This window comes from Polypterus senegalus, chromosome 2 (genome assembly GCF_016835505.1).
Source record: "Polypterus senegalus isolate Bchr_013 chromosome 2, ASM1683550v1, whole genome shotgun sequence".
Classification (NCBI taxonomy): domain Eukaryota; kingdom Metazoa; phylum Chordata; class Cladistia; order Polypteriformes; family Polypteridae; genus Polypterus; species Polypterus senegalus.
Genome location: NC_053155.1, coordinates 194,913,076 through 194,940,907, shown reverse-complemented (window position 1 = coordinate 194,940,907; position 27,832 = coordinate 194,913,076). Strand labels below are relative to the sequence as shown.

Sequence of the window (27,832 nt, the reverse complement as noted above, 5' to 3'; positions counted from 1 at the left end):
AAGTAGTAAGCCTGTAATAAGCAGAATACCGCTACTCTTTGCACTCATGGGACGGAAGGACAATCCCGAACGCTTTTATATAGTAAATTATTGTACTGTACATTTAATTGCACACAACCACTAACCTATGAAGGCACGATCTCAGTAGGAGAGTCTTCAGAGGTGGTGCAGTATCTTCAGCAGGTGCGTTGTTGTCTTCAGTGAAGAAGTACTAGGCAGTGGGTGTCTGGGTGCGCGGCTGAAGAACATCATGATAGGCAGTTTCTGGCGCTGTCTTTTCATATGCATGAGGAGGCTTTTGTAGGGTATTGCCATCTTTAATCATATCAAAGAGTTTAACCTTCTCCTGGATAGTAAGCATCTTCCTCTGGCGCTTAGTTTTATTGTCAGAAGGCTTAGAAAAAACAGCATGTTTAGGAGTCATCGTAAGGCTTAGATAAAAGTTCTCAGAAAGCGCATGTGTAGTGACGTAAACGTGTATGAGAAAAAAATTGCGATAGAGTGAAGCAGCGAAAGTCGAAGCGTGATATAGCGAGGGATCACTGTACTATATAATCCAAAAACAACAGCAGCATATTTACATTGGTTTTTTTTTTTAATAAATGTGTATAAAAGACAAAAGTTTCAAATATCTTTATAACAGTGAATTGCCACACTGCTGGAGGCTTTTTACCACAAATTTGCTTTGAACTCACTTCCTTTTCCTTTTGCAATACTATACAGGTCAATACAAAGTATTATTTTTTCTTTGCTTGATGATAACTTATGAGTTATTTCTATATTAAAATAGTCTTTTTTTCTCAGATGTGTTCATCTATGTGGGTATCTGTATAACATGTCCCTTTACTTCGCTTTTCTTCGAGAGACTTAATGTCTTTGATCTTTCCATTTAAGTTGTTGAAGGTTGTACGGTCATCTTTGACTTTAATTAGAATACAAACATTTTTCTGAAACGTTTTATCAAGCATTAGGTACATAATGGGATCTGTAATGCATCTGGATACAGACAGCCATAGTACAAAGTTTTTTCCTTCCACTAAAGGGGTTAATTTTTCACAAGTAGTTTTTCTTACAAGTTTTACAAACACAATTTTGAATATTTGCTGTGGTAGAAAGCAGATTGCAAGTACAAGCTGAATGAGCAGCAGCTTTCTGAAAACATTTTTGTAAATTTTGTCACTTCCCATTATTGATGTGGTTTTGTACACTGTATTTAGATGCCTTGCCAAGGACATGTAAGAAAATAGCACTAAGCAAAAGCAAATGAAAAAGAGGGCAGCACCAAAAAAATTGGATATTTGAGAAGCTTCTCCCCCGGTTTCTATTTTTTTGCTATAGCATGTATCATCATTTTCTTCTGCTTTTGCTTCTATAATGGCGTAGAACAATACAATAGGAAGTATTCCAGTGATGGCAATGACCCACACAGCACAACAGATTATTTTGGCAAACTTTGGTTTTTGAATATTTTCTAAAAATCCTGAGTAACATTTATTAACTATAATAATATAGCAGCTAACCTTCTTTTGTTTAACCAGTATAGCATAGCGAGTAAATGCAATCCAGGTAAGTATGACCATACTGATATAAATGTTAATGTGCAAGACAGGGGTCACTAACCCAACAGTGAACTGATAGAAGAAATTGCTTGATTTCCATGTGAATCCTTGTATATAGTAAACAAACATAAATGGCAAAATAATGCATAAAAGTAAATTAGAAATTGTTAAATTGATCAGATAGATGTGAGTTGGTGTTGTGATTGACATTTTTTTCGTAAATATCCACAAAGAAATGATGTTTCCTGGTAAGGCAACAACAAATACCACAAAGTAGAGGAATGGCAGGGCAAATGAAGTCATGTACGACATGTGCAAACAAGTTGTGACATTTGTGTCATTTGCCATTGATCTGAAAAAGAGAGAGAGAGTCTGTTAATTACCAGAAGATGAAGGCACAGTGGTTTTTCCCAATTTGCAACACTAGGTACTGTACCTAGGTTGTGTTTTAGCCTGGTCACCATCTGTGTGATGTTTTACACATTCACCTTGAGATTATTTGGATTTTTTTTTCTTTTTACATCTTTCCCAGGTACAAATAATGTATAGATTGGATTGATTGATTATTTTTAGTTTGCTCACATGAGTGAGTCTGGCTTTGTGCTTGTATGTTTTAAGCAATGAACTGGCATGCCATGCCATCCATTGCTGGCTTCTGACCCTTGTGACTGTAGCCTAAAAAATAGCAATTTAATGAAGATGAAAAATTGCTTGCTGTTTTTATTGTATATAGCAAAAGGATTGTGGAAACATACAAGTAAGCCTATGAAAAACTCACTAAGATCCTTTATTGCTTTAACCATGTTTACAACATTATCTTCCAAATGTTTTATTACATGTGTCTCACATACATTGTAACAGTATCTGTATGTTCAAGAAACAGGCTATTTATTCGGATGTTCTAGGCATTTTAATCTTTGAACTAAATACCTTATGACTGCAGATAGTTTACACAGCCTCCTAGACATTAAATAAGCACAGCAGAACCCCATTTATCCCAGGTAATGTGGACCAATGCTACCTCAAATAGCTGAAAACTTGGATAAAACAGATTTGTCTTTCTGCTGACATCACCAGAGAAGTGCACCACTCACATTGGTCAGAGATGGGCTCTGAGTGGTTAATGGATGAAGCTCTTTATTTATCTCATGCTGCAAAGCGTTTGCCTATGAGCCAGAGAATGTGGGTGTGCAGTTACCACTGGCAGTTCACCACAGTGCTTTGAAATGTTTAAACACAAAAATCCAAAATGAAAGAGTAGAGCATGTGTATATAGCCAAGGGGTGAGTGATTCATGTCCATATTCCTGTAGTCATATGTTCCTCCACTGCTTACTTAGTACAGTAGAGGTTAAAATATAGTACTTACATGTACAGTACAGTAGTCACAGAAAAGCTTTTATGAATTAATAGAAAAGTAGTGTATTTCACTTACATATTTGCCTTAGATAATGTGGAACCTCAGTGAATTGTAGCACAGATAATGGGGTGTACTGTAGCTGTACCAGTGTACGTTCTCTCCTTTTGCATTTGATTGACTGAGGTGACCAGACAGCAGTTTTCTGCAGAGAAAGATAAAGTTAATTTATTTTTAAATAAGGTAAAATGAGACCAACATAACCTGTCATTTTACCTTCTTTGCTAGGTTTGTGTTTTTTCAGCATGCTGTGCTCCTCAATCTCTTAATCAACATCTTCACAAAAGCAGCACAAAAGTACTTTTAAAGTTACTGGATCCTTTCACATTAAATGATCTCCACAAAATGAAACATCATTGATTGCTTACTTGCTCTTGTTACTGTCAGTGTCATACATAAAGTGCACCTAGAGAGTACTTAACCATTTACAACCAATTATTTGCTGCGTGCAAATGTTTAAAACATTAAAATAATTTTTGTCTAGGCAGCTGACAACCATTGTGCTCATTAAGCTACAGTACATAGCCATATAGTGCACTCACTTATTGAAAAAGGCCCGAGTTGGAATGAGGAAATACTTGATTTTTTTTGTGAATAAATAATTTTCAGTTACATTACCGTTTCAACACTAAATACTGTTAGGTAGTGTATGTATTCATGCAGCATGTAATGATATTAAATTTATATGCATTACAAAACACATGTAAACATATTTATTAAACTGTATTTTTTTAAATACCAAATATCGTTTTCCAATCAACCATTTAATCATGCATAAATAGTTCCTAAAACTGACAAAAACAATATAACAATAACAATAAAGAAACTGTGGGTGGGGGAAACTCTGCAAAAAAACTAACAGTGGAGAACAGTGGTGAAAAAAATAGGTTTACTGGTACCAGTGATCTTAAGGGGGCTTTATGATAAGATGACCTACGCAATAGAGTGAATTCTCAAGTTCACTTTATTAAACCTCTTTGCACATCAGTGTGTATTTTGTTTGCACATTTTATATAAAGCAACTGTACTCACTTCAAGCCAGTTATAATTTACATATCATTGTAAATAAAAACAGTGGTGATTAAAAATATTTTGTTACAAATTTTGACTACTTGATAGCACAGCTAATTTGTCCCAAAACGCCATCTCTGGGGCTTTTCTTTGATTCAACTGCTTGAGCTCAGATTAGATGTCAGGGAGTTCTTCTTCAAATTCTTATAATTTGTTGAATTATTTGGTCTTCAAGCTTTGTGTCACTTTGTTCCCCAAAGCAAAATCACTTTGAGGCAAGCACCTGTCAAACTGCTCATAAGAACATTCCAGATGACTGTGTATAAGGCAAGTTAATTGTGTCACTTTTTTATCAGTTTTCGAAGGATTCACCTATGGACTTTCCACACCACATTTTAATAATTGATTAGCAAAAAGAGTATCTATGTGCTGTTTCTCATTCGTAAATTATCAGCATGAGGATTTCTTGTTTTGCTGCTTTGTTTGCTAAAAATGTTGTGTGTTGAAACTCAGCCTTTGCATGACCATACATTTTCACACCTCAAAGGAAACTGTGGTTAATAGTAGGGTATTGGCAATTGGTTCATTTAAAATATTAAAAACAACAGTTTTTTGTTTTCAACCATAACATTTTATTTAAGTGAATTTTTAAGTGTGCTATTTTAATTTCAGTTTAGGTTTCATTTTATGATGACATCACCAGACAAAGTTGTATCTTTATTTTAACTAAATATTTTTTTAATTGTTAATGAGAATAACCTTGGTACAGTTTTATAAACGTGTACAGTCCCAAACCAATTTTTACTTACTGTAGCCTGTACTCAGACCAAACAATGATTAAAGCTCTTTCTGAGACTTACTTCATCGCCTTACCCTTAATCAACAAAGTCAATTTTTTCATTGCTTTATAGTTCCATAATTGCTGTTTTAATAACATACTTATTCAAAGATACTGTATTCATTTTGCTGAACCAACACACTACTGCTCTTGATCATAGGGTGCAACAACACACCCTAGCTGCTTTAGGTACAAAACATGAACTAACTCTGAACATACCATTCCACTGTAATGCATACTTGTATACAGTGGCTATAAAAAGTTTTCACACCATTGGAAGTTTTCACATTTTATTTTCATGCAATATTAAATCTCAATGGTCTTAATTTGGCTTTTTTGGAACTGATCAACAGAAAAGACTCTTCAATGCCAAAGTGAAAACAGACCTTTGAAATGGAGTCTAAATTAATTACTTGCATATCTTTAAGGTGCTGAAGTAATGTAAAGAAAACCCGCATGACTACTATGTTACTCTACCACACCATGTTTAATAGTCAATTGATTTATTTCTATGATATACAAAAAAGAGACACATTTACAATTAAAAACATTTTTATCCCTGAATTTTTTTACTCACAAATAGTGCATAATAACCCTGCATCTTGTCCTTGTATGCAAAGGAACAGGAGCACTGCCACATCTACATTTAGTGGAAAAGGTGCCCTGTCATTTCAAAAAGGTTAAATATTTTATTAGATAATAAATTTCTCTGAATGATATACTTCATACATCAAGTTATCAAATTGAAACTCTGTACGTTAGTACCTACATACAGTTAGGTCCATAAATATTTGGACAGAGACAACTTTTTTCTAATTTTGGTTCTGTGCATTACCACAATTAATTTTAAATGAAACAACTCAGATGCAGTTGAAGTGCAGACTTTCAGCTTTAATTCAGTGGGTTGAACAAAAAGCTTGCATAAAAATGTGAGGGAACTAAAGCGTTTTTTTTTAACACATTCCCTTTATATTAGGGGCTTAAAAGTATTTGGACAATTGACTCAAAGGCTATTTCATGGGCAGGTGTGGGCAAGTCCGTCATGTCATTATCAATTAAGCAGATAAAAGGCCTGGACTTGATTTGAGGTGTGGTGCTTACATGTGGAAGATTTTGCCAACAGTCAGCATAGATTTGTTCTGCACAAATGGCATAGAAAATATTTTAAAAATTATAAAATTGTGTAAAATTGTTCACATTCAATATCTGCTTTTGATTATGCTTTTTTTATTAGACAAAAACAAAACAGATAGTAAATAAACCAAGTAGTGTAGTAAGCTTCCACTAACATTAAACTCATAACCAAATCCGTTAAGTGTACAGTTCTGTCTGATTGTGACACAAAGCTAAACTCCGTAGGAGCTCCATGCCATAATTACTAAAAATAAAACTGAAAGTAATAGATATGAAAATAAAACAGAAATGTCTTTGTGAAATAAAAAGCTAAACCAAAATTAAAAATACACGATGAAGGAAAACTAAAACTGAATTTCAAAGGAAGTTCAGAAAAAATATAGAAATAAAAACTAATACAAAAAGGCAAAACTATAATAACATTGATCCTTATGATGGTGTTCACAGTAGACAGGTATTGCAACCTGACTAATTGACTTTACAATTGGACTGTCATTTAGAGACTATTTAAGGACTCTTAAGCATTTATGTACAGTATCTTATGTATGAGTGTATTATTTATTTTATATACTACTTCTGCATTATTTTTCTTATCTAATTTGAATTTGCTTTTCTTTGCATGTAACTACTTCTTTTACATCATGTACTGTATAGCACTTTTGAGCTATATCGTTTGTGTGAAAATGTGTTATCTTGTCAGTTACGGGAGATGGACGTCTGAGGCGGAACTCCATATTTTTTTTTTTTCATCCCGAGGTATCCTGTATTTACTCAATCCATTGGGGTTCAATTACAGTATATGCAAGCATATACAGTATAAGTATGAGCGGTAGATAAAAGGCCCAGTAAGAAATGGAAAAGACAGCTAAAGCTTCATCCAAGCCTAAACAGGCATCAAGTGCAACCTCGAGGTATGACCTGCCAGAGATTGACCTGGAACAGATAGGCAAAAGCACAGATTTTCCGGGACCTGACGCTACTGCATCGTCTCCAGCTGAATATGAAACTGGGAGCAAATGTGCAAGTTACTCAAGCTGGGCTTGCTACTTCACCCGCGGAGCACAGACAAGACCAAAGTTTGAGAATAAACTTAGAGCTCTTGACACTCAGTTTGAAGACATTAAGTAAACATTCACGACTCATATTGAAATAGCTGAACAACTGGCATCTACCGCTGTCAGAAAAGCAATGGCTGTAAATTCCGAATGCAAAGTGCTTGGAGAAAGACTAGCTGCACTGGAAATGGATGCAGAAGGAATAATATTAGAATTGAAGGTCTTCCTGAAAATTGTGAAGGTCCAAACGCAGTCAAATTCATAGCTGAACTGTTCTCTAAAAGAATTGGAGAAGACTTTGATTCAGATACCAAGATAGCAGCAACTTACCGCATACATGGATCGAATACCTCAAAAACCAGGACTCTTGTTGTGCGCTTTAAAAAATTACAACTTAAATTACATATAATGTTACTTCTCAGACAGAAACAAGAGATTATATGAGGGGGAACCCAAAAATACTGAGAATTTTTTTCTGGAGGCTGGAGGGGTATTAGTTCCAACGTTTGCTAGCTAGGTGCATGTACTAAACTGCCTTATGCATCATTTGGCCAAGCGGCGACCTTGGGGAAAGGTCTGTAAGGTCAATGTAATTTTTTTTCTTGAGCCTCTGTTACCGTCTTTGTCAAATTTGTGATGGCAGACTTTAACGAATAATGTGTTTGCATCAAGTTCTGTTTCCTTTTGGGGAAAACAGCAGCAGAAGCTGTCACAATGCTTTGAGAGGCTTTCAAAGAAGAAGCTTTGAGACAGGCAAAGGTTTTTACCATGAAGTGCTCAAGCAATTTTTTTTCATAGGGGACTGTATAACATCATAACCTTGGTTTATTGTATTAGGGCTTAATACCAAATGTTATCTGCTTATCCAGAGCTACCACTACTGTTTAACATCATTCCCTGGGTTTACTCACTCAGGACTGTTTAAGATTATATTGTTTGTGTATAGTATTTGGACTGTACTGTCAATAGATATGTCTATTTTAATCCTTATGCACTGCTGCTGGGGGGCGTGTTTTTTTTTGTTTTGGACATGCTCTGTCTCTGGGTATGACAGAGGACTGGAACTCTGTGAAGTATGGTCTTGCCTCATGTGGGTAGGCGGGATTGGGGGGGAGAGAAAGAGAGCCAATTCTGATAAGGTTCCTCGCGCAATCACCCTCTGCTTCCTGTGTCTGAGCCAATTCTTCACCCGTCTAAAAACATCATCTTGAACTCCCACTTCTTTTAGTTTGATGCCCAACCTTACCAAATGCTTTCTGAAGGTCAAGGTAAATAATATAATATACTCCACTTTGATCATATCCTTTTGTTGCCTCCTCATAGAATTCCAGCATGTTAGTAAAACATGACCTCCCTCTTCTGAACCCGTGCTGACTAATAACTCTTGCCCTTGCCAGGTGTTGCTCAATTTTATCCTTAATAATTCCTTCCATTCATTTTCCTGTGATGCATGTTAAGCTTACTGGCCTATAGTTGCTTGGATTAGCCTTATCACCCTTTTTATATAATGGGATGATATTTGCCATTTTCCAGTCCTTCAGAATCTCTCCAGTGCTCAGTGACTTCATAAAAATATGTGTCAAGGGTTTATATATGTACTCGCTAGCCTCCTTAAAACTCAAGGGTAAATATCTGGTCCTGGTGATTTGTTTGATTTCAACCTACTGTATTTCATCTGAGCAGCACTTTTCCCTCTACAATTTCCAAATTCCTCAGTCCCTCCTTAGTATTCCTGTTTACCTCTTGGAGGTTAACCACTTGCTCACTTGTGAAGACCTTAGAAAAATGTAAGTTTAGGGCATCCACTATTTTCATTGTTTGTATCTTTTAATTCCCCTCTACTATTTCTGATGCACTTCACCTCCTCCTTGACTGTCCTTTTACTACTAAAATACTGAAAGAATCTCTTAGGGTCTTCTTTCACCTTATCTGTTATATTCCTCTCCAACTGTCGTCTTAATGGTTGCTCTCATGTTCTTATACGCTCAATGATTCACTTTGCAGTCATTTGTCTTATATGTCTTATAAAGAAGCTTTTTCCTTTGCAGCTTCTTTTTTAAATCTTTATTAATCCACTGTGGAGTTTTTTGAAATTTCCTATTAATTCAAAATTTAGGTATGTACTGTCCTGCATTACATGTAAAACATTTTTAAACCTATTCCACTGCTCCCCGACTGTCTCCACACTTAATAGCTTATCCCAGTGTATCCTCCTCAGACTTTGTCCCATCTGGTCAAAATTTGCCCTACCAAAGTTCAACTTAACAGTTTTAGTCTTTGCATCTGCACTCTTACAAAATACTTAGAATTGTACTATATTATGGTCACTTGACCCTAGTCGTTCAATCACCTCTTACCCTATTATTCTATCTTGATTACTACAAAATACTAAATCCAGACAAGCTTCACCCCGTTTTGGTGCTTTAATATACAGTATTAAAAACAGTCACTGATTATTTCCAAAAACTCTTGCTCTTGTGCTCCTCCGTCTGCAAGGTTATCACAGTTAATATTGTGTATATATACACACACACACACACACACATATAAACACATATAAACATATATATACACATATTATATATATACTGTGTATATATAGATATATATATATAGATATGTATATATATGTGTATATATATATATACTGCTCAAAAGAATTAAAGGAACACTTTTTAATCAGAGTATAGCATAAAGTCAATGAAACTTATGGGATATTAATCTGGTCAGTTAAGTAGCAGAGGGGTTGTTAATCAGTTTCAGCTGCTGTGGTGTTAATGAAATTAACAACAGATGCACTAGAGGGGCAACAATGAGATGACCCCCAAAACAGGAATGGTTTAACAGGTGGAGGCCACTGACATTTTTCCCTCCTCATCTTTTCTGACTGTTTCTTCACTAGTTTTGCATTTGGCTACAGTCAGTGTCACTACTGGTAGCACGAGGTGATACCTGGACCCTACAGAGGTTGCACAGGTAGTCCAACTTCTCCAGGATGGCACATCAATACGTGTCATTGCCAGAAGGTTTGCTGTGTCTCCCTGCACAGTCTCAAGGGCATGGAGGAGATTCTAGGAGACAAGCAGTTACTCTAGGAGAGCTGGAGAGGGCCATAGAAGGTCCATAACCCATCAGCAGGACCAGTATCTGCTCCTTTGGGCAAGGAGGAACAGGATGAGCACTGCCAGAGCCCTACAAAATGACCTCCAGCAGGCCACTGGTGTGAATGTCTCTGACCAAACAATCAGAAACAGACTTCATGAGGGTTGCCTGAGGGCCCAAATGTCTACTGCCCTGTGCTCACTGCACAGCACCGGGAGCTCAATTGGCATTTGCCATAGAATACCAGAATTGGCAGGTCCACCACTGGCGTCCTGTGCTTTTCACAGATGAGAGCAGGTTCACCCTGAGTATATGTGAAAGACGTAAAGGGTCAGGAGAAGCCGTGGAGAATATTATGCTGCCTGTAACATCGCTTAGCATGACTGGTTTGGTGGTGGGTCAGTGATGATCTTGGAGGCATATCCATGGAGCGACTCACAGACCTCTACAGGCTAGACAAAGGCATCTTGACTGCCATTAGGTATCAGGATGAAATCCTTGGACCCATTGTCAGACCCTACGCTGGTGCAGTAGGTCCTGGTTTCCTCCTAATGCACGACAATGCCCGGCCTCATGTGGCAAGAGTATGCAGGCAGTACCTGGAGGATGAAGGAATTGAAACAATTGAATGGCCTTCACGATCCCCTGACTTAAACCCAATAGAACATCTGTGGGACATTATGTTTCGGTCCATTAGGCGCCCAGGTTGCTCCTCAGACTGTAGAACAGCTCAGGGATGCCCTCATACAGATCTGGGAGGAAATGCCACAAGACACCATCCGTTGTCTCATTAGGAGCATGCCCGACGTTGTCAAGCATGCATACAAGCTCGTGGGGGCCACACAAGATACTGAAAAGCATTTTGAGTAGCAGAAATTAAGTTTTTGAAAAAATGGACTAGCCTGCCACATCTTCATTTCACTCTGATTTTAGGGTGTCTACACAATTGAGCCCTCTGTAGGCAGAAAACTTTTATTTCAATTAAAAGCCTTGGCATCCTTTTGTTCCTAAGACATTGCCCTGTCGTTATTTGTATAGATATCCAACTTCATATTGAGATCTGATGTATCTAATGTGTTTCTTTAAAGTGTTCCTTTAATTTTTGTGAGCAGTGTATATATATATATATGTGTGTGGATATGTATATCGCAGCGGCGAAGTACTGCCTTAAAATTTTTATTAAGAAGAAAATTAAACCTTTTTAAACTGAGGGAAAATATACCAATAATTATTTGTTAAGGATCTCATTGTATACCACATTGTCAGTTCAGCCCTCTGGTTGTAATATGACCAAGCTGTACGCTGAGCTTACTCTTGAGCATGCAACGTACAGTTGGCCATGTGAACAGTAATCTTGTTTCAAGTTTCACAGCTTGGATTGCTGCTGTCATAATCGGTTTGAGTTTCATGGTTTGTTTCAATTACGACAGTATGTGTAAGACTTGTGTTGAAGAGACATTCGGCATCTGTCAAGTGTTGTAAGTATACAACCGGTTTCATCGATAACTTCACATCCAGCTTTTGAGAGTTTAACGGACGGACGGCCTTATTTAGGCAGACAGCCAACAACGTGGGAGGCGTTGGGATGGGGGACCCAACACCGCCTCACACGGTAACCGAGCAGCAGGCTATGGACGTATATATGTACGTAAGTAGGATTCAGTTAGCATTGGGAACCCGCGTACCAAATTTCTTGAAGATGGGCCCATAAGTAACAAAGACCGTTGAAAAGTTCAATATGGCGGCCGACAGTGGCATCATACCACCGAAATAAGTACCAAATTTCAGCCTTCTACCTACACGGAAAGTTGGAGAATTAGTGACATTGGAAAGTTTAATATGGCGGCTGACAGTGGCGTCATACCACCGAAATAGGTACGTGCATTGGTTTTGGTTAGTGCAGGGAAGCCACCTACCAAATTTCGTGAAGATGGGGCCATAAATAAGAAAGTTCAACATGGCGAACGTTGTCAACTGTTATGACCGTTACACGTAGAATTTTGAAATGAAACCTGCTTAACTTTTGTAAGTAAGCTGTAAGGAATGAGCCTGCCAAATTTCAGCCTTCTACCTACACGGAAAGTTGGAGAATTAGTGACGCTGGAAAGTTCAATATGGCGACTGACAGTGGTGTCATACCACCGAAATAAGTATGTACATTAGTTAGTGCGTGACTGAGAATGGCTGTGGATGTCAATTTGTTTTTATTCAGTTTTATTCTTGAGTGCTCCTGCTCATGCTGAATTAGTATGCACCTTCTGATCCATGATGTCAAAGCTGAGCTGACAAAAAAGAGAGACTTAGGTATATATGACATTTGGAATAATTCATTTTATGACCTGTATTGTACATTTCGGAAAACGTTGTTGCACTAACAACATTATATTTATTTGCATACCTTCATGCGGCTGTAGTCATGATGTGTCCTCATTCGCCCCTCCCCCCAATCTTGGCCAGTGTCCACATGTACTACATATTGGTATTTCTTTTGAACTCCGGGAGATGCAGAGGACAGAATAGCATGGAGAGTTCAGTTCCGCGCTATATACGATTATCAGATTCAAAGGTTAACAGTTCCCACACACACCCAAGGACCGTCTTTACGACATGTGTATAAGGCGTAAAGTCTGAAGTCCAAATATCAAATTATTGCTTTCACAAAAAGTACAAGTATAACAAAACAAGTGTGCTTTTATTCAAGAATATAACAGAAGAAAAAAGAAAGCAGGTTATGGTAGGCGATTGATGCGATAGCTTGCATGGTGCAATGCTAAGAACTGCTGACTCCAAATCAAGAGCTTCTGGGTTCGATGCTGGCAGCTTCTCAAGTTTACCATTTTGAGTAAAGAGCTGCTATTATTGTTAATATTATACAATAAAAACATACACTTGATTTACGTCTGTAACAACCGCTGTAAATTTATAGTGCTTGTCAAAGTTAGCGTTTTTTTATTCAGTTTTATTCTCTCAGTTGCGTTCATGCTCGCCCTGATCTGACACTGCTGTTTTCAAATAAAGACACACTATAACAGAGGTAAACTCAGATCAGTGAAAACAGAAGCCCTACCCACAAGAAACATCCACTCACATATAAGAACAACGCAGCTTCACCAGGCGTAAAGGCGAAAGATGGCACCATTTCGATACAGGACGAAGTCCAGCGTCATCCTGCCAATCACCTGTCCTTCAAAGAAACAGCACGGCTTACAGAGCTTGCCAACACTACACCGTCCAGATCTAAACACTAGCGTGGTGTATGTGCCCAAAAAAAGTCTAACTGCATTCTCGTACCATTGCTCGCATACTAAAATGTCAGCAGGTATTTTTCGTGGCATTACACTTGTAATTTGTGAGCATGCCCTTGACAATCAAACAGAGGAAGCTCTGCAGTATACTTGTGACTTTATGCTGTAGGAAGATACATGAGTTTGCATGATACGTTGGCGAGCTCTGTAAGCCGTGCTGTTTCTTTGAAGGAGAGGTGATTGACAGGATGACACCGGACTTCGTCCTGTATTCAAACCTAGTGGTCTTAACTTGGAAGCAGGCATGACACCTCCCACCAAGAGCGACTGGGCGGCATGACACCTCCTACCAAGAGCGACTGGGCAGCAATTAGCATCTTTTAGGCTATCTGATGGGGTTAATAACGTTAGCAGATCACTTCCAGGCTTGGTCAAGGAAACTATAAAAAAAAATAAGCTAAGAGATGAGTTTTGTGTAGGTGTATTCTCCTCTTAAATGTAATGACTTTCTCCAGGCAACACTGTGGCAGTAGCAGATTAGCAGTGACCTCCTTGCACTCTATCAGCAGCGGGACAGATTGAGTTGAGATGGTGGTGAAAACGAGATTTGGGGCAGCCACAGGTATAATGGCAGCAGCTGTGCATATTAGCTTAGCTGCTGTGAAACAGGAAGCTTTTCTGTCAGCTTTCAATGTCTCTAAGACCATATCTTTCTAAAAGGTACCGTATATTAACCCAGGTAATAACATTATCCAAATCAAAAAGAAATTGTAATCATCTTCCGGGTCATTTAAGTGATTAAATATAATTAATTAAACGATTGGGGACTGAGTTCAGGGCTTCACAGTAATTTTGAAAATATCTATCCACCTTTGCTAGTAATTCTTTCTAAAACCATAGTTCCTTTTAATTACTCTATTTGAAATTGAATGTTTATTTGCTTTAAAAAGATCTTGTTATGAACTTGGGGGTCCTTGGCACACAGAGTCTGAAAATATCTCTTCAAATGCTCACTAGAGTGGGAAAAGAACATCAAAGCCCTGCCTAGTACCATGTGTGATAGATGGCCCATGCCTTTGGGTGGATTTTAAATAAGTAATCATGGCCCGCAACGTGTAGACTCCAATTGGGGGGTCAGTGTGCACAATCACACTCTTCTTCGGGGTTGATGGAGGCGCTTAGCTGATTGAGTATGCACATGCTAGTGTGAGTGTCAGTCAGGTGCCTCATCACTGCCACGGAGGGAGTGCTGTCTCACACCATCACTCCAATAGGAGAGGCAGCATAAGAGAGGCCTTCATGGGACTGAGGGAAAAAGAGATAAAGAAAGAACTATCTGAGCAGCATCTGGTGAAGAGACAAGACAAACCAGCTAGTTAGTGTGGAAGATGTAGCATGGTCATTGGCCCCACAGAGGAGCAAAGTATTGGCACTCTAGGAGCAGTTTGCCCCCACAGAATTTTGGTGGTAGAGTGTGGGCGATTGAGGTGAAGTCCTAACTTAGGGATCCGAGGTACAACAAGGGAGTGTGAAGGATGATGGGTGGAAAACGGACCCCAGGCAGTCTGGCTGGAGCCACTTGAGGCAGCTATGATGGGAGGGCAGGTGGTGAGGACTGTGGACACTGGTGTCTCAACCAGCTGCACAAGCAGTGGGTTTGCCGGAGAGACAAAGATGAAGTTGTGCTGGGCTTGTCTAATGGAACATAAAGGTGCAGATGACTGTGTTGTTTTTACTCTAGTTTTAATGTTGGATTTTATCTCAAAGTCCGTCATTGTTTTTAATGGATTATTTATTTATTTAGGAAGATTGCACTACATTATTTGAACACTGTTCTTAGTTATTTTGAAAAAAGCTCTTGAATATTGTTACACATACCCCTTGTGTATTATCATGGTATTTCACTCTACTTAACCCTTTGCCTATTTTCTTCAAGTGTAAGTGTACTTGTCAAGTTCGTTACTAGGTTGGTGTACTGTTACACTTTAAGATTAACACACACATGCATAGATATATGCAGACACACAGACCCTAACCACAAAAGTACCATATGAAAGACGTATACACATGCACCCTATTTCCTAGCACTTTAACCCACACAATTACCGTATGAAAATAAATGCAGAGTACGCTTTCCCTTGTACTCCAAGAGACTTACTTATCATAGGCTTGAACAACATGCGATGCCTTAGATGTATCTCAGACCTAAATATTACCTTTGGTCTCCAAGAATATATTCAAACATACAAAGACAACATCCCTGGCTATAGGCCAGACATGTCAAACACGCGGGCTATGGGCACATGCGGCCCGCATGACAGATCCTAGTTAGCAATAAACTTGTACAAAATGATTACTATCGTTTGTGATTGAATCATTCTGCATCTTCGGCGCTACTTTTTGACTTTTCTTACTTTCGCCTTCTGACAAAAGCACATTTTCCCCTGGCATTACGGTACCCGAAATGTCATCTGTTAATATAGTTGCAGCTGTTGCGTCAGCTCCTTGATACCCTAGACATGACACTGCCCTCCCCACCACGATCCTTGACCAAAGTTAATGAGCCGCGACGTCGCAACTGAAGTGCTAGGCTGCAACAGCCTGGCAGGCTACACTACTGGCTGGGCTGCTGAGACTGGCCACTGGGCAAAACTGACCATCACGAGTAGTAATAGCTTACATATTTTCACGTAATGGAGCGGGAGATTGACAGGCGAATCGGTGCGGCGTCCACAGTGATGCAGGCTCTGCATCGGTCTGTCGTGGTGAAAAAGGAGCTGAGCCGTAAGGCAAAGCTCTCAATTTACTGGTCGATCTACATTCCTACCCTCACCTATGGTCATGAGCTGTGGGAAGTGACAGAAAGAACGAGATTGCTAATACAAGTGCCTAAAATGAGTTTCCTCCGCAGGGTGTCTGTGCTTTCCCTTAAAAATAGGGTGAGAAGTTCAGTCATCCATGAGGAACTCAGAGTAGAGCCACTGCTCCTACGCATTGAGAGGAGTCAGATGAGGTGATTCGGGCATCTGATCAGGATGCCTAACGGACGCCTCCCTGGTGAGGTGTTCAGGGCACATCTAACCGGGAGGAGGCCCTGGGAGACCCAGGACACACTGGAGAGACTATGTCTCTCGGCTGGCCTGGGAACGCCTCGATATTCCCCCGGAAGAGCTAGTAGAAGTGGCCGGGGAGAGGGAAGTCTGGGCATCTCTGCTCAAGCTGCTGCCCCCATGACCCGTTCTTGGATAAATGTAAGAGGATGGATGGATGGATGGATATTTTCATGTTTTTTTGCTCTAGTATTATGTAATTTTGTGCTAGTATTGTAACAAACAGTGCAGACTATAGCTGAAGATCTGAAGTGGACGCGAGAAGCTGGTGAGTTGTTTATTAACAAATTTTTGTGATTTTGAGTTTGTAAAATTAGTGTAGGTCAGGAGGATTTTTGCATATCGGATTATTTTACAATTTAAACTTTCAAGTAAACTTAGTAAAGTAAAACTTGATTTTTGGAGGATTTGTTTTCCAACTTGAATTACTGAGCAATGAATTCAGTGAGTGTTTTCGTATTTTCAGTTCACACGAACAGGACTTTGCGCTGTTTACATCACCATATTCTTACAACGCTGAGAATGTGCCTGAGAATATCCAAATGAAATTGATTGAACTGCAGTCAGACTCTATTCTGAAGGCAAAATACAACGAAGTTGGTGTGCCAGGCTCGTATGTGCAGATCCGTAAGTTGGCATCGAGAGTACCGTCTATGTTCGGAAGCACTTACCTTTGTGAGCAATTGTTTTCGTTAATGAAAGCTACCAAAACCCCACATCACTAAATACTTAGTTGAGCACCTTTCATCCCTCATAAAAGTTGCAGCTGCACAAGATTTCAGGCCTGATATTGACGAACTGGTTACTAACAAGAGATGCCAAGTGTCGGGACAAAAGAAATAGATCTCAGACTAAAAGATTCCTATATAAGGACCTAGCTAAGAGGCTAAGACTCTAATTGTATGCTGTTGTAAGGAGATTGTATGGAAATAAATTGCTTTTCTTTAAACTTTAAGTGTTACTCTTTTTAAAGTTTTCAGTATTGGAAAGAAAGCTACAGTAACTTTGTATAATAGTATTTGTTACAGTGCGGCCCGCTGACGCACGTATGGCAGTCAAAGCAATGGTAGTGAGTTTGACATGCCTGCTATAGGCCATTTATTAACAAGTGAATGTTTTACTTTAACACACTTTTCATTACTGGACAGAGCTCTTCATCCGCAGCTCAATAAACCTCGCAGCACAGAGGTAACGGAAAACCTCAGGCTGCACCAGGTGCTCAAAGAAATCTACCTTATTACTTAAGTCACTCTAGACATGAAGGCAAAACATAGAAAGTTAAAAGCAGTGTGTAATTTATTAAAGGAATAATAATACCAGTAGAAAAAAGCATAAAAGAAAATACGTATAGCAAAATCTGGATATATATAGTCTTTAGAAAAAGCTTACAAAAAGTTAAAAGATGACATGGATGAATGTCCTAGGCGGCTTGTGATCTAGCACTTGTAGTTGTTCACAAGCCTTTGAGAATGTGGAAGGAAAACTGCAATACCCAGAAGAAAACTGCAACACACAGGGACATGCAGATGCCACAATGACAATCAGGTGTTGGATTAGAGATAGTACTCTTGTGTGTAAAGTGGCAGTGCTAATCAGTTTGCACTGTTGTGCCACCTAAGTGAAGAATATATATAACGTAAATTTTACCTAAATATCTCAAATTAACAACATTCATGTGTACAACCTTGCTGACTGCTCATCTGCGTTAAACCTGCATAAAATATTGAATTGAATGTACACATCAGAAAGAGACCAGAAGCACTTTATTTCTTCATGAACCGATGTAAATCACTGCTGCTCATTTTATTTGTATATATTTTAGATATATAAATGTGAACAGTTGTATATTTAAGTGTTTTTTATAGGTGTTTTGATATTGTTAAAAATACACCTTTTGTATGTTTATGGCTATTAAAAAATATGTGTAAATGTGGCTCATATGAGTTATTTGTGGTTTATTTATATTTGTTTATAGAATCTGATTAAATTAAAACAACTGGTTTAAAACATCTGAAATATTGATTTTTTTTTTTTAATGACAATGGTTTATGTTTTGTTTTAATATAAAACATGGTCAAATAATTTCAATGGTATTAATGTTTTAAAGAAATATTATCACATTTTATACACTGTTATGATAGTATCAAAAACTGTGATAATTTTGGTGAATATTATCGTGATGTCAGATTTTGTATTGTCCCACAATGCAGTTTACGTTATCTTCCTGTGCTCAGCAGAAAACACAAAAATACGTGGAGAATTAAATCTGCCAATTTTGCACTGCGTTACACTGAGTTATGAATTCTGTGTAAATATTTATGTTTGTTTTTTTTATGCTAAAATTTTACAAGATGATTTATATTTTAACATCCTTAGTGAACAATCTCACTACCTTCTTATGGATTTCCTCCAACGTCCAAAGATTTGTCTTTAAGTTGCTTGTCTATATAAAACTAGTTTGAAAATAGGTGAGCTAAGGATCTTGCAATGGACTGATTCCTCTGTTATATTTAGTTTCTGTCTAGTACTTTTTTTTGGCAAGTTATGTAGGTATACATGAAAGTGTTTCTAGGTTAGCTGTTAATTAATACATAGTGCAGTATTATGGTGTATAATTATCATTTCTCAGTTCTTTAACCTACAAGCATGAATTTCATTTTATTTCTTTCTCTTTGTATTTAAACTACTTTATGAATGGTGCATTAATAATGTATAATACCCAGAACTCAGCAGTTCAAGTATACTCTTTAAACATGATCTTTGCTGGATATTTTGATATTGTTTTAACTTGCAACACATTCATTGGTGAGCAAGGACTACCTGGGGTTGGGGAGGGAGGATACTTCTAAAAATCACTGTGGGAAAAGTAATGCTATCAGTCCAAGAATCCTGGACTCTGCCAGTTAGGATGTCCAAAATCCAAATGGAACTTGTGGAACCTAAACCCAAGTCTATGTACTTGTTGATTAGTGTAATTTAATACTTCATTTAATTGATAAAAATAGTACACAAATCCATATTGTGACATATTAGTCTTTTTATTATTTAGTTGCGATAGTATAATAAGTTAATTTGGTCAGTATTGTCGCATGTCCAGAGTACAATGTGTAAAGGATATTGCATTCACTTTAGACCAGTTGTGGTGATAAGCAAACTAGAGGTGGTCCAAGCTGTCTGATGGGAGAGCCATTGATTCTCTTAATAGGTTGTTAAAAATGTCACAAAAACATCAGCTTATTGTCTGCTGCATGTTTTTAGAAAAACTTTACAACTGTAGTCGTGATATAAGCAAGTGTAGAAAACTGTAGGTTTATCCAGTAGAAGAAATGTGATGAAATTGCAAAGACATTAGTTAGCAAGCATCTCTATGCCCTGTCACATTATCCATGCATCACAAGCTCTGCTATATTCAGCTTCCAGCTAATCTCTGCTCATACTTGCACTTCTTGTATGTTTCCATATCACTGACTTGAAATGTAGTGCAAGGATTAAGTAAATTACAAATGTTATAGCTGAACTTTGGTTTCTTATTAGGGAATGAGAAAATTTTTATGTGGGCACACAGTTGTCTACTTATTTTGTGCAGTAACTATATTATAAGGATAGCTGCTTATCCATCAAAATCTGATGAGGAATCTCCGAATATTTTCCAGTCTACAGATTAAAATCAATTCATTTTTCCTTTTCTGCCTGTTTTGTCCAGCTTTGTGCTGGACAAGATGGGGCACCTGTGCACAACACATTCTAACACCTGGGGATTAAATAAGGTTGCAGTCCCGTTTGCATGCAATATAGGCAACTAAAGAACGTTGGTCTTAGGAAATGCATCTATCCTTGAAAAATTTTAACTGTAATGACTCCTTGGTGATGAGATACAAAGATGAAAATGAATAATGGGTGGGTATAGTCTATAATACTGTGTTGGCACTCCCCGCTTCCCTACTTAAAACATAAAACTGTGGAACCTGCTTTGGTAGCAAGTAAGATGAAGAAAAGGCATTGAAGGATATAGTGTAAGGATTGTAACTTGGAATACTGGGAGTATTGAATAAGTGAGTGAAGGTGCTGAACAAAAGCTGTTCAGATATACAGGAGATAACATAGAAAGGTAAGCGTGCTTAGTGGTAATAGTGGTAGGTAAAGATTTTTCAGGCTTGGAAATAGGTAAAGAAAATGGTGGAGGTGAAGAACATGAGTAAACATGTTCTAGTTGATAAAATAATTGTTGATAAGTGACTGATTAATATAATCTTGACATAAGCTCCACAATGGCAGAAGTGATGAATAGTTTTGGGACAGGTTAATGGAGGTGATATCTTGGGTACCTCATGGCAAGGGACTGTAATTTTGGGTGACTTGAATAGACATGTTGGAGTTAGTGCTAGTTGTTAGGAAGGAGTCCACATGGACATTAGCTTCAGAACCAGAAATGTTGAGGGTGAGAGGATTCAGGATTTTGATGATCCAATTGAATTTGTTGTATGCAACAACAATCTTAAGGAGGAAAACAATTTGGTAATGTGTGAATGTGGTGGTGTAAAGTAACAGAAGACTATGTATAAATGAGGAGTCTTGATTGAGTCATGGTGAAAAATGTGAAGGTGATCCCTGGAGAAGGTTGTATATTCCTGCATCGCTTGGTTTTAGGACACTTTTAGTCAGAGGCTTGAAGAAAAGTATCTATTTTTAAAATTAAGAATGTGTTAAAGTTTAAAGTCTGGTAATTCAAAGAGGAACATACTAGAATTGAATTTGCTGTTTCAGGAGCCTCAGTTGTTAATAACAAGTAGTAAGCAATGAAAAATGTATAATTGAAAACAACAGTAGTCTGCTGTTGGACTGACAAATTACTAAGAAATAGGGAAAATAGAAAATATGGCTCAAGGTAAATGCAATTAAAGACCAGGGAGATGGTTGAAGGCAAAGAGAGAGGATTTGTAGAAGAGGTGGGTGCATGGCCATGTAGTAGATGTGTTGGGATAAACTCAGTACAGTATATGGGTTGTCAAAACTGGCTGCATGAAGGATGTAGAATTATAAAGGGTAGTCTGCATGCAGCAAGAGTGATCTTTGTTTGTAGATAATGTTGTAGGCGCAGGCAAAGTGTTGTTAGCAACAGTGAGAGGTGCGTAGAGAAAATTACTGAAGTTGTCCCCCATTCTGACTCCTAAAGGGACCTCTTGCCTTCAAGGGAAAAGTTTATTACAGCTGTGTGAGGAATAGCATGCTCTGATGGTTTTGATTGTGGTCAGTAAAAAGGTAACAAATTAAAATAGGAAATAATAAATATAAGAATGAGCAGGTGGATGTGTGGAGTGTTAGAGAGAGGAAGATAAATAAAGAGTTAAGTAAAAGATGTGTGGTTTCAATAGATGTTGGCCTAAGGAAAGCAGACTAAAGTGGTTTAGCCATATGGAACAAAAGGTAAAGCATTACTAGGTGAAGAGAAGTACCAAAGCAGAGGTTGAGGAGATGTTTAGAATGTGGTGTTCGATGATATGAAAGATCTCAACCTAGATAATGTGCACAACTTCAGAGGGCAAGGAAAACAGATTTGGGGAACAAAACTTTAGTCTCGGCCAAGCCTAAAAATGGCCATTAAACTAGTGATGATGATGATACACCACACTTTTAAAATGAAACATACCCACGTCTTTATTATTCTCCTTTCCAATCCATTTGATATATTAAAAAAACAAATCTAGACTGATTTCAGAGTCTGTGGTCTAAGTCGTCTGCCATGTTATAGTGATGCAGAAAATGTAGGACTATCTAATGTCTCTTAATGAAGCCATGCTTTCTTTGTTATCATTTGTTTGTTATCAAGTTATTTAATGAAGGCTAGAAAAATGCTGCGCCAAGGATGTTGTTGGGTGTCCTATTTTGTTCTTAGATGTGTCTCAGTTTCCTAATGTTCATTATCCGTTCTTTCCCTTTTTAGTCATATCATTTGTGTTGGCTATGGATATCTGAAAACAACACATTTATGCAACCAACACTCAACAGTTATTATGAATGACATAAGCATCTTGTTACATAATTTTAAGGTAAAATTATTAATGTAGGTGTTAACTATCTTTGCGATTTGGCACGTTACATTTCTTCTGCATTGCCATGCAGATGGCCCAATGAATGTAAAGAAGCATGTAGCCACAGCAAAACATTCACTCCTTTTTCTTTTTACCCTACCTCTCAGACTGTATTTTGACAGGACAGTGATGGAGTGCTGCAGTAGATGACCTGGTCTCCATAATCAGTTAACCCAAAACCAATAAATATTGAGTGATATAGAATCAGTAGCTATCAAAAAAAGACAATAACTCATTGAACCTTATTTCCAATGACATATTGGAAATAAACCATTGATGGATTAAAATAATCCAACCAAAAAAATCCTGTTCTAAACAATACTTTGTCCAAGCACTTTTCTAGTACTGAATAGCTTATTGTACTGAGTCCAGTAGAAACGAAAACCAATTATATCTACTGATTGCAGACCGTGCATAAACAACGAGAATTGTTACAAATGCAAAGCAGATAAACCAGGGCATGTGTTCCTTATCTTTTTTTAGCTGTCTCAGAGGCAGAAAGTGCAACAGATACTAAGTAAACCAAGCCATAAGAAGCATAATTATAGGTCTCATTTTTTACACCTTTGATTAATTTAGAAACATGCACATTTTCCCCACATTACATATAATCTTTTTGTAGCTGTTTCTTAATTTTTTTGTTATAGTAAGACATTTCTTTTGTAACAAGCCGTTATTATTCTAACAAGAAAATCTTTATAGCTTATACCTATTCAAGACCAATTCCTTGTTGTAATTTAAAACTTCCTATTAACAGGAATAAATGAACAACAGATATCCCCTAAATGTTCTCTAACCCGGAGTATATAGCTGTTAAAGTTTGCAGTAGCTGGTTTGTTTTTTAGCAATAATAGACTACTATGTTCTTCTCTCTTCAGCATGCTAATGTCATTGCTTAAAATAACTGATTTCACCACTAAATAAACAGGAACACCACAACAGTGGTAAGCACAGCTTGCTAAACTGATGTGCTGTGTTGTGTGCAAGAAATGAGGTGCACTTTGTATTTAATTATTTTCATACATCAAAATTATTAACACAGTCACTGTTTACATTTTTGTGCTGAATTAAAGTCCTCTTTAAAACTACGGTCTATTTAGGCTATAAAATGCATACCATTTCATAAAAATAAATAATTTTTTTGATCATAATATACAACATTTTAAAATGTTCATTTGTAATTAAGATTCTGAAAAATCACTTTATTTTAAAACCTTGCTAAATTGTCTGTTTCCATTAATTTTCTATTTTTCTGTAACAATGCTTACACTAAGAAGTTTGTTTTTTGCTGCATTCATTTCTGTTGTTCAACAGATTTATATTAATTTTTTTACATTAAAGATAAGTTTATTTTAATTAGAAAAGTCTTTAATGGTATTGTTAGTGATTTTATAATTAATATGACTATATGTGTACAGCAGAACATAAGAAAACTATCAATTAAAGTAGTCTTGAAGAGAACAGTACATTTTAAAAGACTGAAAGTAAGCAATTAAAAATGCATTTTTATTTTATAGTTTTATTGCATGAAAAAAGTTTAGTTTAAACAGAATAGACATTTGAATCAGACTTTTCTTTTATACTGTGGTTATTAAAAACAAAACTGTGTGAAATATTTGAGCAGCTGGTTAAAATATGCTTTACTTAGCACAATCTTGATTTTATGTTTTTAAAGGTAATTTCAGGAAGATGCAAATGCACTATAGTAACTTCTGTAATCACTTCAATTAATATTCAGTTAAATTTATTCTGAAGATACACCTTTCACATATGTCTTCATCATTAGACCAATTACTAGAAATACAAAAAATACTATATAGAGAAAAATTGAATTACTTAGTTTTTCAGGTCATGCAAATTAGTAATATGCTTACCTGTCACATATTGAGGTAGGATGATTTACGTAAATATTTCTTTTTCTGTCCTGCTTTTGCAAAAGAGTAATGGGATGAAAATGTAAGAGTATTGTGCACTCTGTTTACATCATAAAAGATTGTTTGGTATGAAACTAGTGCTTAGTTTGAAAGATTCCAACCTGAATTTTGTCTTCCTCTCTTTGAGACCATTAAACATGAAGTATTTGCTTACATCACCATGTTATTTATACTAAAGGAAGTAGACATTTTCACACATGAGTTTGAGTGTTGCTTTAGACATTAGTATGCTTAGTACTAATATGTTACTGTTTATGCATCTGATGTTCATGTTCTTTTCACATTTATTTCTTCTTAGTTCTCATGATTTTATGTGGAAGTAGATTATTATTACTATTATAATTATAATTATAAGTTAGTATTTTTATCCATGTTAAAATATGAATAATACATTAACAAAACATTTTTGTATGCTAGTCATTTGTAGGGTATTTATTTATTTATTTATTTATTTATTTATACCAGTGGCTAATATTATTGGCAGGCAGTATGGTGTAGTAGTTAAGACTCTGGACCTGCAACTTCAGACCTTGAATGTCGGGGGTTTCAAATCCTGCTACTGACATAGTGTAAACATTAGCAAGTCACCTCACCATCCTGTGTTCCAATTGGAAAACAAAAGAAATGTAACCAATTTAAAGATAATACATCTTATACAGATATCTTATAAAGATATATTTCTTATATATAAAGTATATATTTATAGTTGGGCTCAGCTGCCTGAAAGGATGGGACTACTGGAGAAGCCGGTAAAAAAGTTGCTCTGAGATTAGCATTCGCAGGCACAGCACTTAGTGAGCACTTAGTTGGCATCTCCAAGCTGCTTCGCTCTTTTGCCAGCCCCTCTCTACCTCAGAGGCAACTGATATGCCCTCTATCCACTAGCACTGTGAGGCTCACTGGCAATTACACACCCAAGGCAGATGGACTGACATCTGAAGTACTCTAAGTCCTGTGTCCACAACATAGCGATCACAAAGCTGCTTTTATGCCGGATTCTCCAGGTAGACATGTCCTCCTCAGACAAGACTAGACCACCTGCAGATTTTGTCCTTCTCAGATTCAGACCCACATGTGCTACAGCATTATTTCCACAGCACACCTGGGTAGCTCTTATGATGCACCACTGTGCCGCAGCACACTGGTTGAAAAACACAGCTGTAGATGATTGCGGCTACTTTCATGCCACTTGCAGTTTTTAGAAAGATGTTCTAGGTTTTGTACCCGATTTCTGCAGTTCTTTGAAGTTTGAAACACTAAACTGGAAAAGTTACATCACATCCAGTTAGGAAACTCTTTTGGTCATAACAAGAACAGAAAAAGTCTATATGTAAGCTTGTCCTTGATCACTTGCCTGCTGCTGAATTATTAAGCCTGGCTTGTCTGATCCAAGCCCCTTTATCTTCTTTTTTTCTCCAAGTGAATGATTTATGAAGGAGTATTTCATTGAAGAAATAACCAAATTTTCTTAGACCTCTGAAGTTCCCCTTCAAGTTACTATCTCTGTAAAATCACACCTGCTCATCTGTAGTTATGTTAATGTTAGGTGTGAACTTGAAACAGTGTGTTGATGATTGTCCAATCACATTAGATTAAAAAAATCTAAAACAATACTTATTGCAGCCAATAAATGTGGGAGTGCCTGGGAAAAATCTGAAAGGATCCAATTAAAGGGCAGGTATTCACAAAGAAAATAAAAAAAAATACAAGTCCTAATCAATTTTAATGGATATTGGCATGCACTGACAACAGGCATGTTGTGCAAGTAAATTTATTTCATTATTATTTCCCATTACCTAATTAATTTAAGTAGAGTTTTTAAAATATTTGTAGGTGGGGTGGCACCTTAGTGCCCTGCATTACAAACCACCACTGCCCAAGGGCTGATAAATTAGATTCAGTAATAAAAACAATTAAATAGTTAATGACCATTAGTTCATGTACCATTAGTTAGTAACATTAGTTAATGATAACGTCCACTGTATTACTGCACATGTTTAAAAGTGCTGTTTTCAATTTGTATATTTTGAAACAAATAAAAAAACTGCATATGAACCTGACCTCCCTGCTGCTTCCATGTTTTGGGAATGTTTTTTATGCATCATCAGCAAAGGCGTGCATCATGTGGCCTTGTTGGTAAATCACGGGACCCAGTTCTTAAATACAGAGATATAAAAAAAGAAATGGGCGAAAAACAGGAGATGGAGGTAGGCCAGAAGAAAGAAGTTTTAAGGAACTGGCTTTACCATCAATAATTGCTATTTTATGCAGCTTGTAAGACAGAATTAAATAGTTTGATTCTTTAAACATTTCAGAAGCATTACATCAAAATCAACTGTGAGATTTAGCACTAGCATCACAGAAGGAAAACCTCCATCTGCCATGAAAATTTTCAATGAAGGTCATCTGCTCTTCAGACAAGACCAGCTTTATCAGTTACAGTTGGAATTAGAAGTGTAAAGACCAAACAGATAATTATGTAGTGCATAAATAAATCCTCATTTAGCACTGTAGCTGATATTCGTTGAGGCACTTTTTTCGAAGTCTGTTCCTTAGGTTGTATCTGTCTTATTGAATAAATCCTGACTGAAAACACATTTTGCTCTGACCTTTTAATTGTCCCTATTTTTTGCAAGTTATAGCTATCCTTGTTTATTTAACAAGATTTTACTAAAAGTATCACACTTACTACTTTGCTTGTTTCATCTGGTAATCTTGAATATCCTACTGAGTATTTATCTGTTTTGTTACTGTACTTTATATATTCCTAGTTTGATTTTTTTGTTCCTTTTGTTGGTTTCGGAAAGCAACAATCAGATACAGCCTCTTATATCCTGCTAAATTGAGCATAGATATTCAAGGCAAGTTCTGCAATTTTAGTTTGCTGGATGAAGCTGATAAAAAGCTAAAAAAAAATTATATATACAGTACATATATATATATATATATATAATGTGTGTATATATATAATATATATATAATATATATATATATATGTGTGTGTGTGTGTGTATTTAGACAGCAAGCTATTTTTTAAGCATTTTATTGATTTTATTAAAATCAAATAACATTCCATACAAGCAAGTCAAGTTTAACAAAACTAGGTTTGAACAAATCACCCCACACCCATAAGAAAGAGAGCTAGGCCAACAGAGTAAAACTTTAAACTAGTAAAAATAAGTAAGTAGATAAATTAATAAATGAATAAAACGAGGGGAGAGAATCTGTTTCCTCATTTTATATGTTTACGAGCAAAATACCCGCGCTTCGCAGCGGAGAAGTAGTGTGTTAAAGAAGCAATGAAAAAGAAAAGGAAACATTTTGAAAATAACGTAACAT

The 27,832-nt window shown here is 36.9% G+C and overlaps 2 protein-coding genes across 13 annotated transcripts in view; one reads left to right on the top strand and one right to left on the bottom strand.

Moving 5' to 3' along the window:
• caska (calcium/calmodulin-dependent serine protein kinase a) overlaps positions 1 to 27,832 on the top strand; it is a 509,789-nt gene that overhangs the window by 202,898 nt on the left and 279,059 nt on the right. The window lies entirely within an intron of this gene.
• Positions 350 to 27,246, bottom strand: LOC120523637 (probable G-protein coupled receptor 82). Of its 2 annotated transcripts, none has more exons than XM_039745137.1 (3): positions 27,183 to 27,246; positions 2,994 to 3,120; positions 350 to 1,911 (listed from the first exon to the last, which is right to left on the bottom strand). In XM_039745137.1, exon 3 carries the CDS (start codon positions 1,905 to 1,907, stop codon positions 801 to 803), a length of 1,107 nt encoding a protein of 368 aa, XP_039601071.1. In that variant the 5' UTR covers positions 1,908 to 1,911; positions 2,994 to 3,120; positions 27,183 to 27,246; the 3' UTR covers positions 350 to 800. The 2 variants fall into 2 exon arrangements, with proteins under 2 accessions (XP_039601071.1, XP_039601070.1); XM_039745136.1 differs by lacking the exon at positions 27,183 to 27,246 and adding an exon at positions 24,434 to 24,580.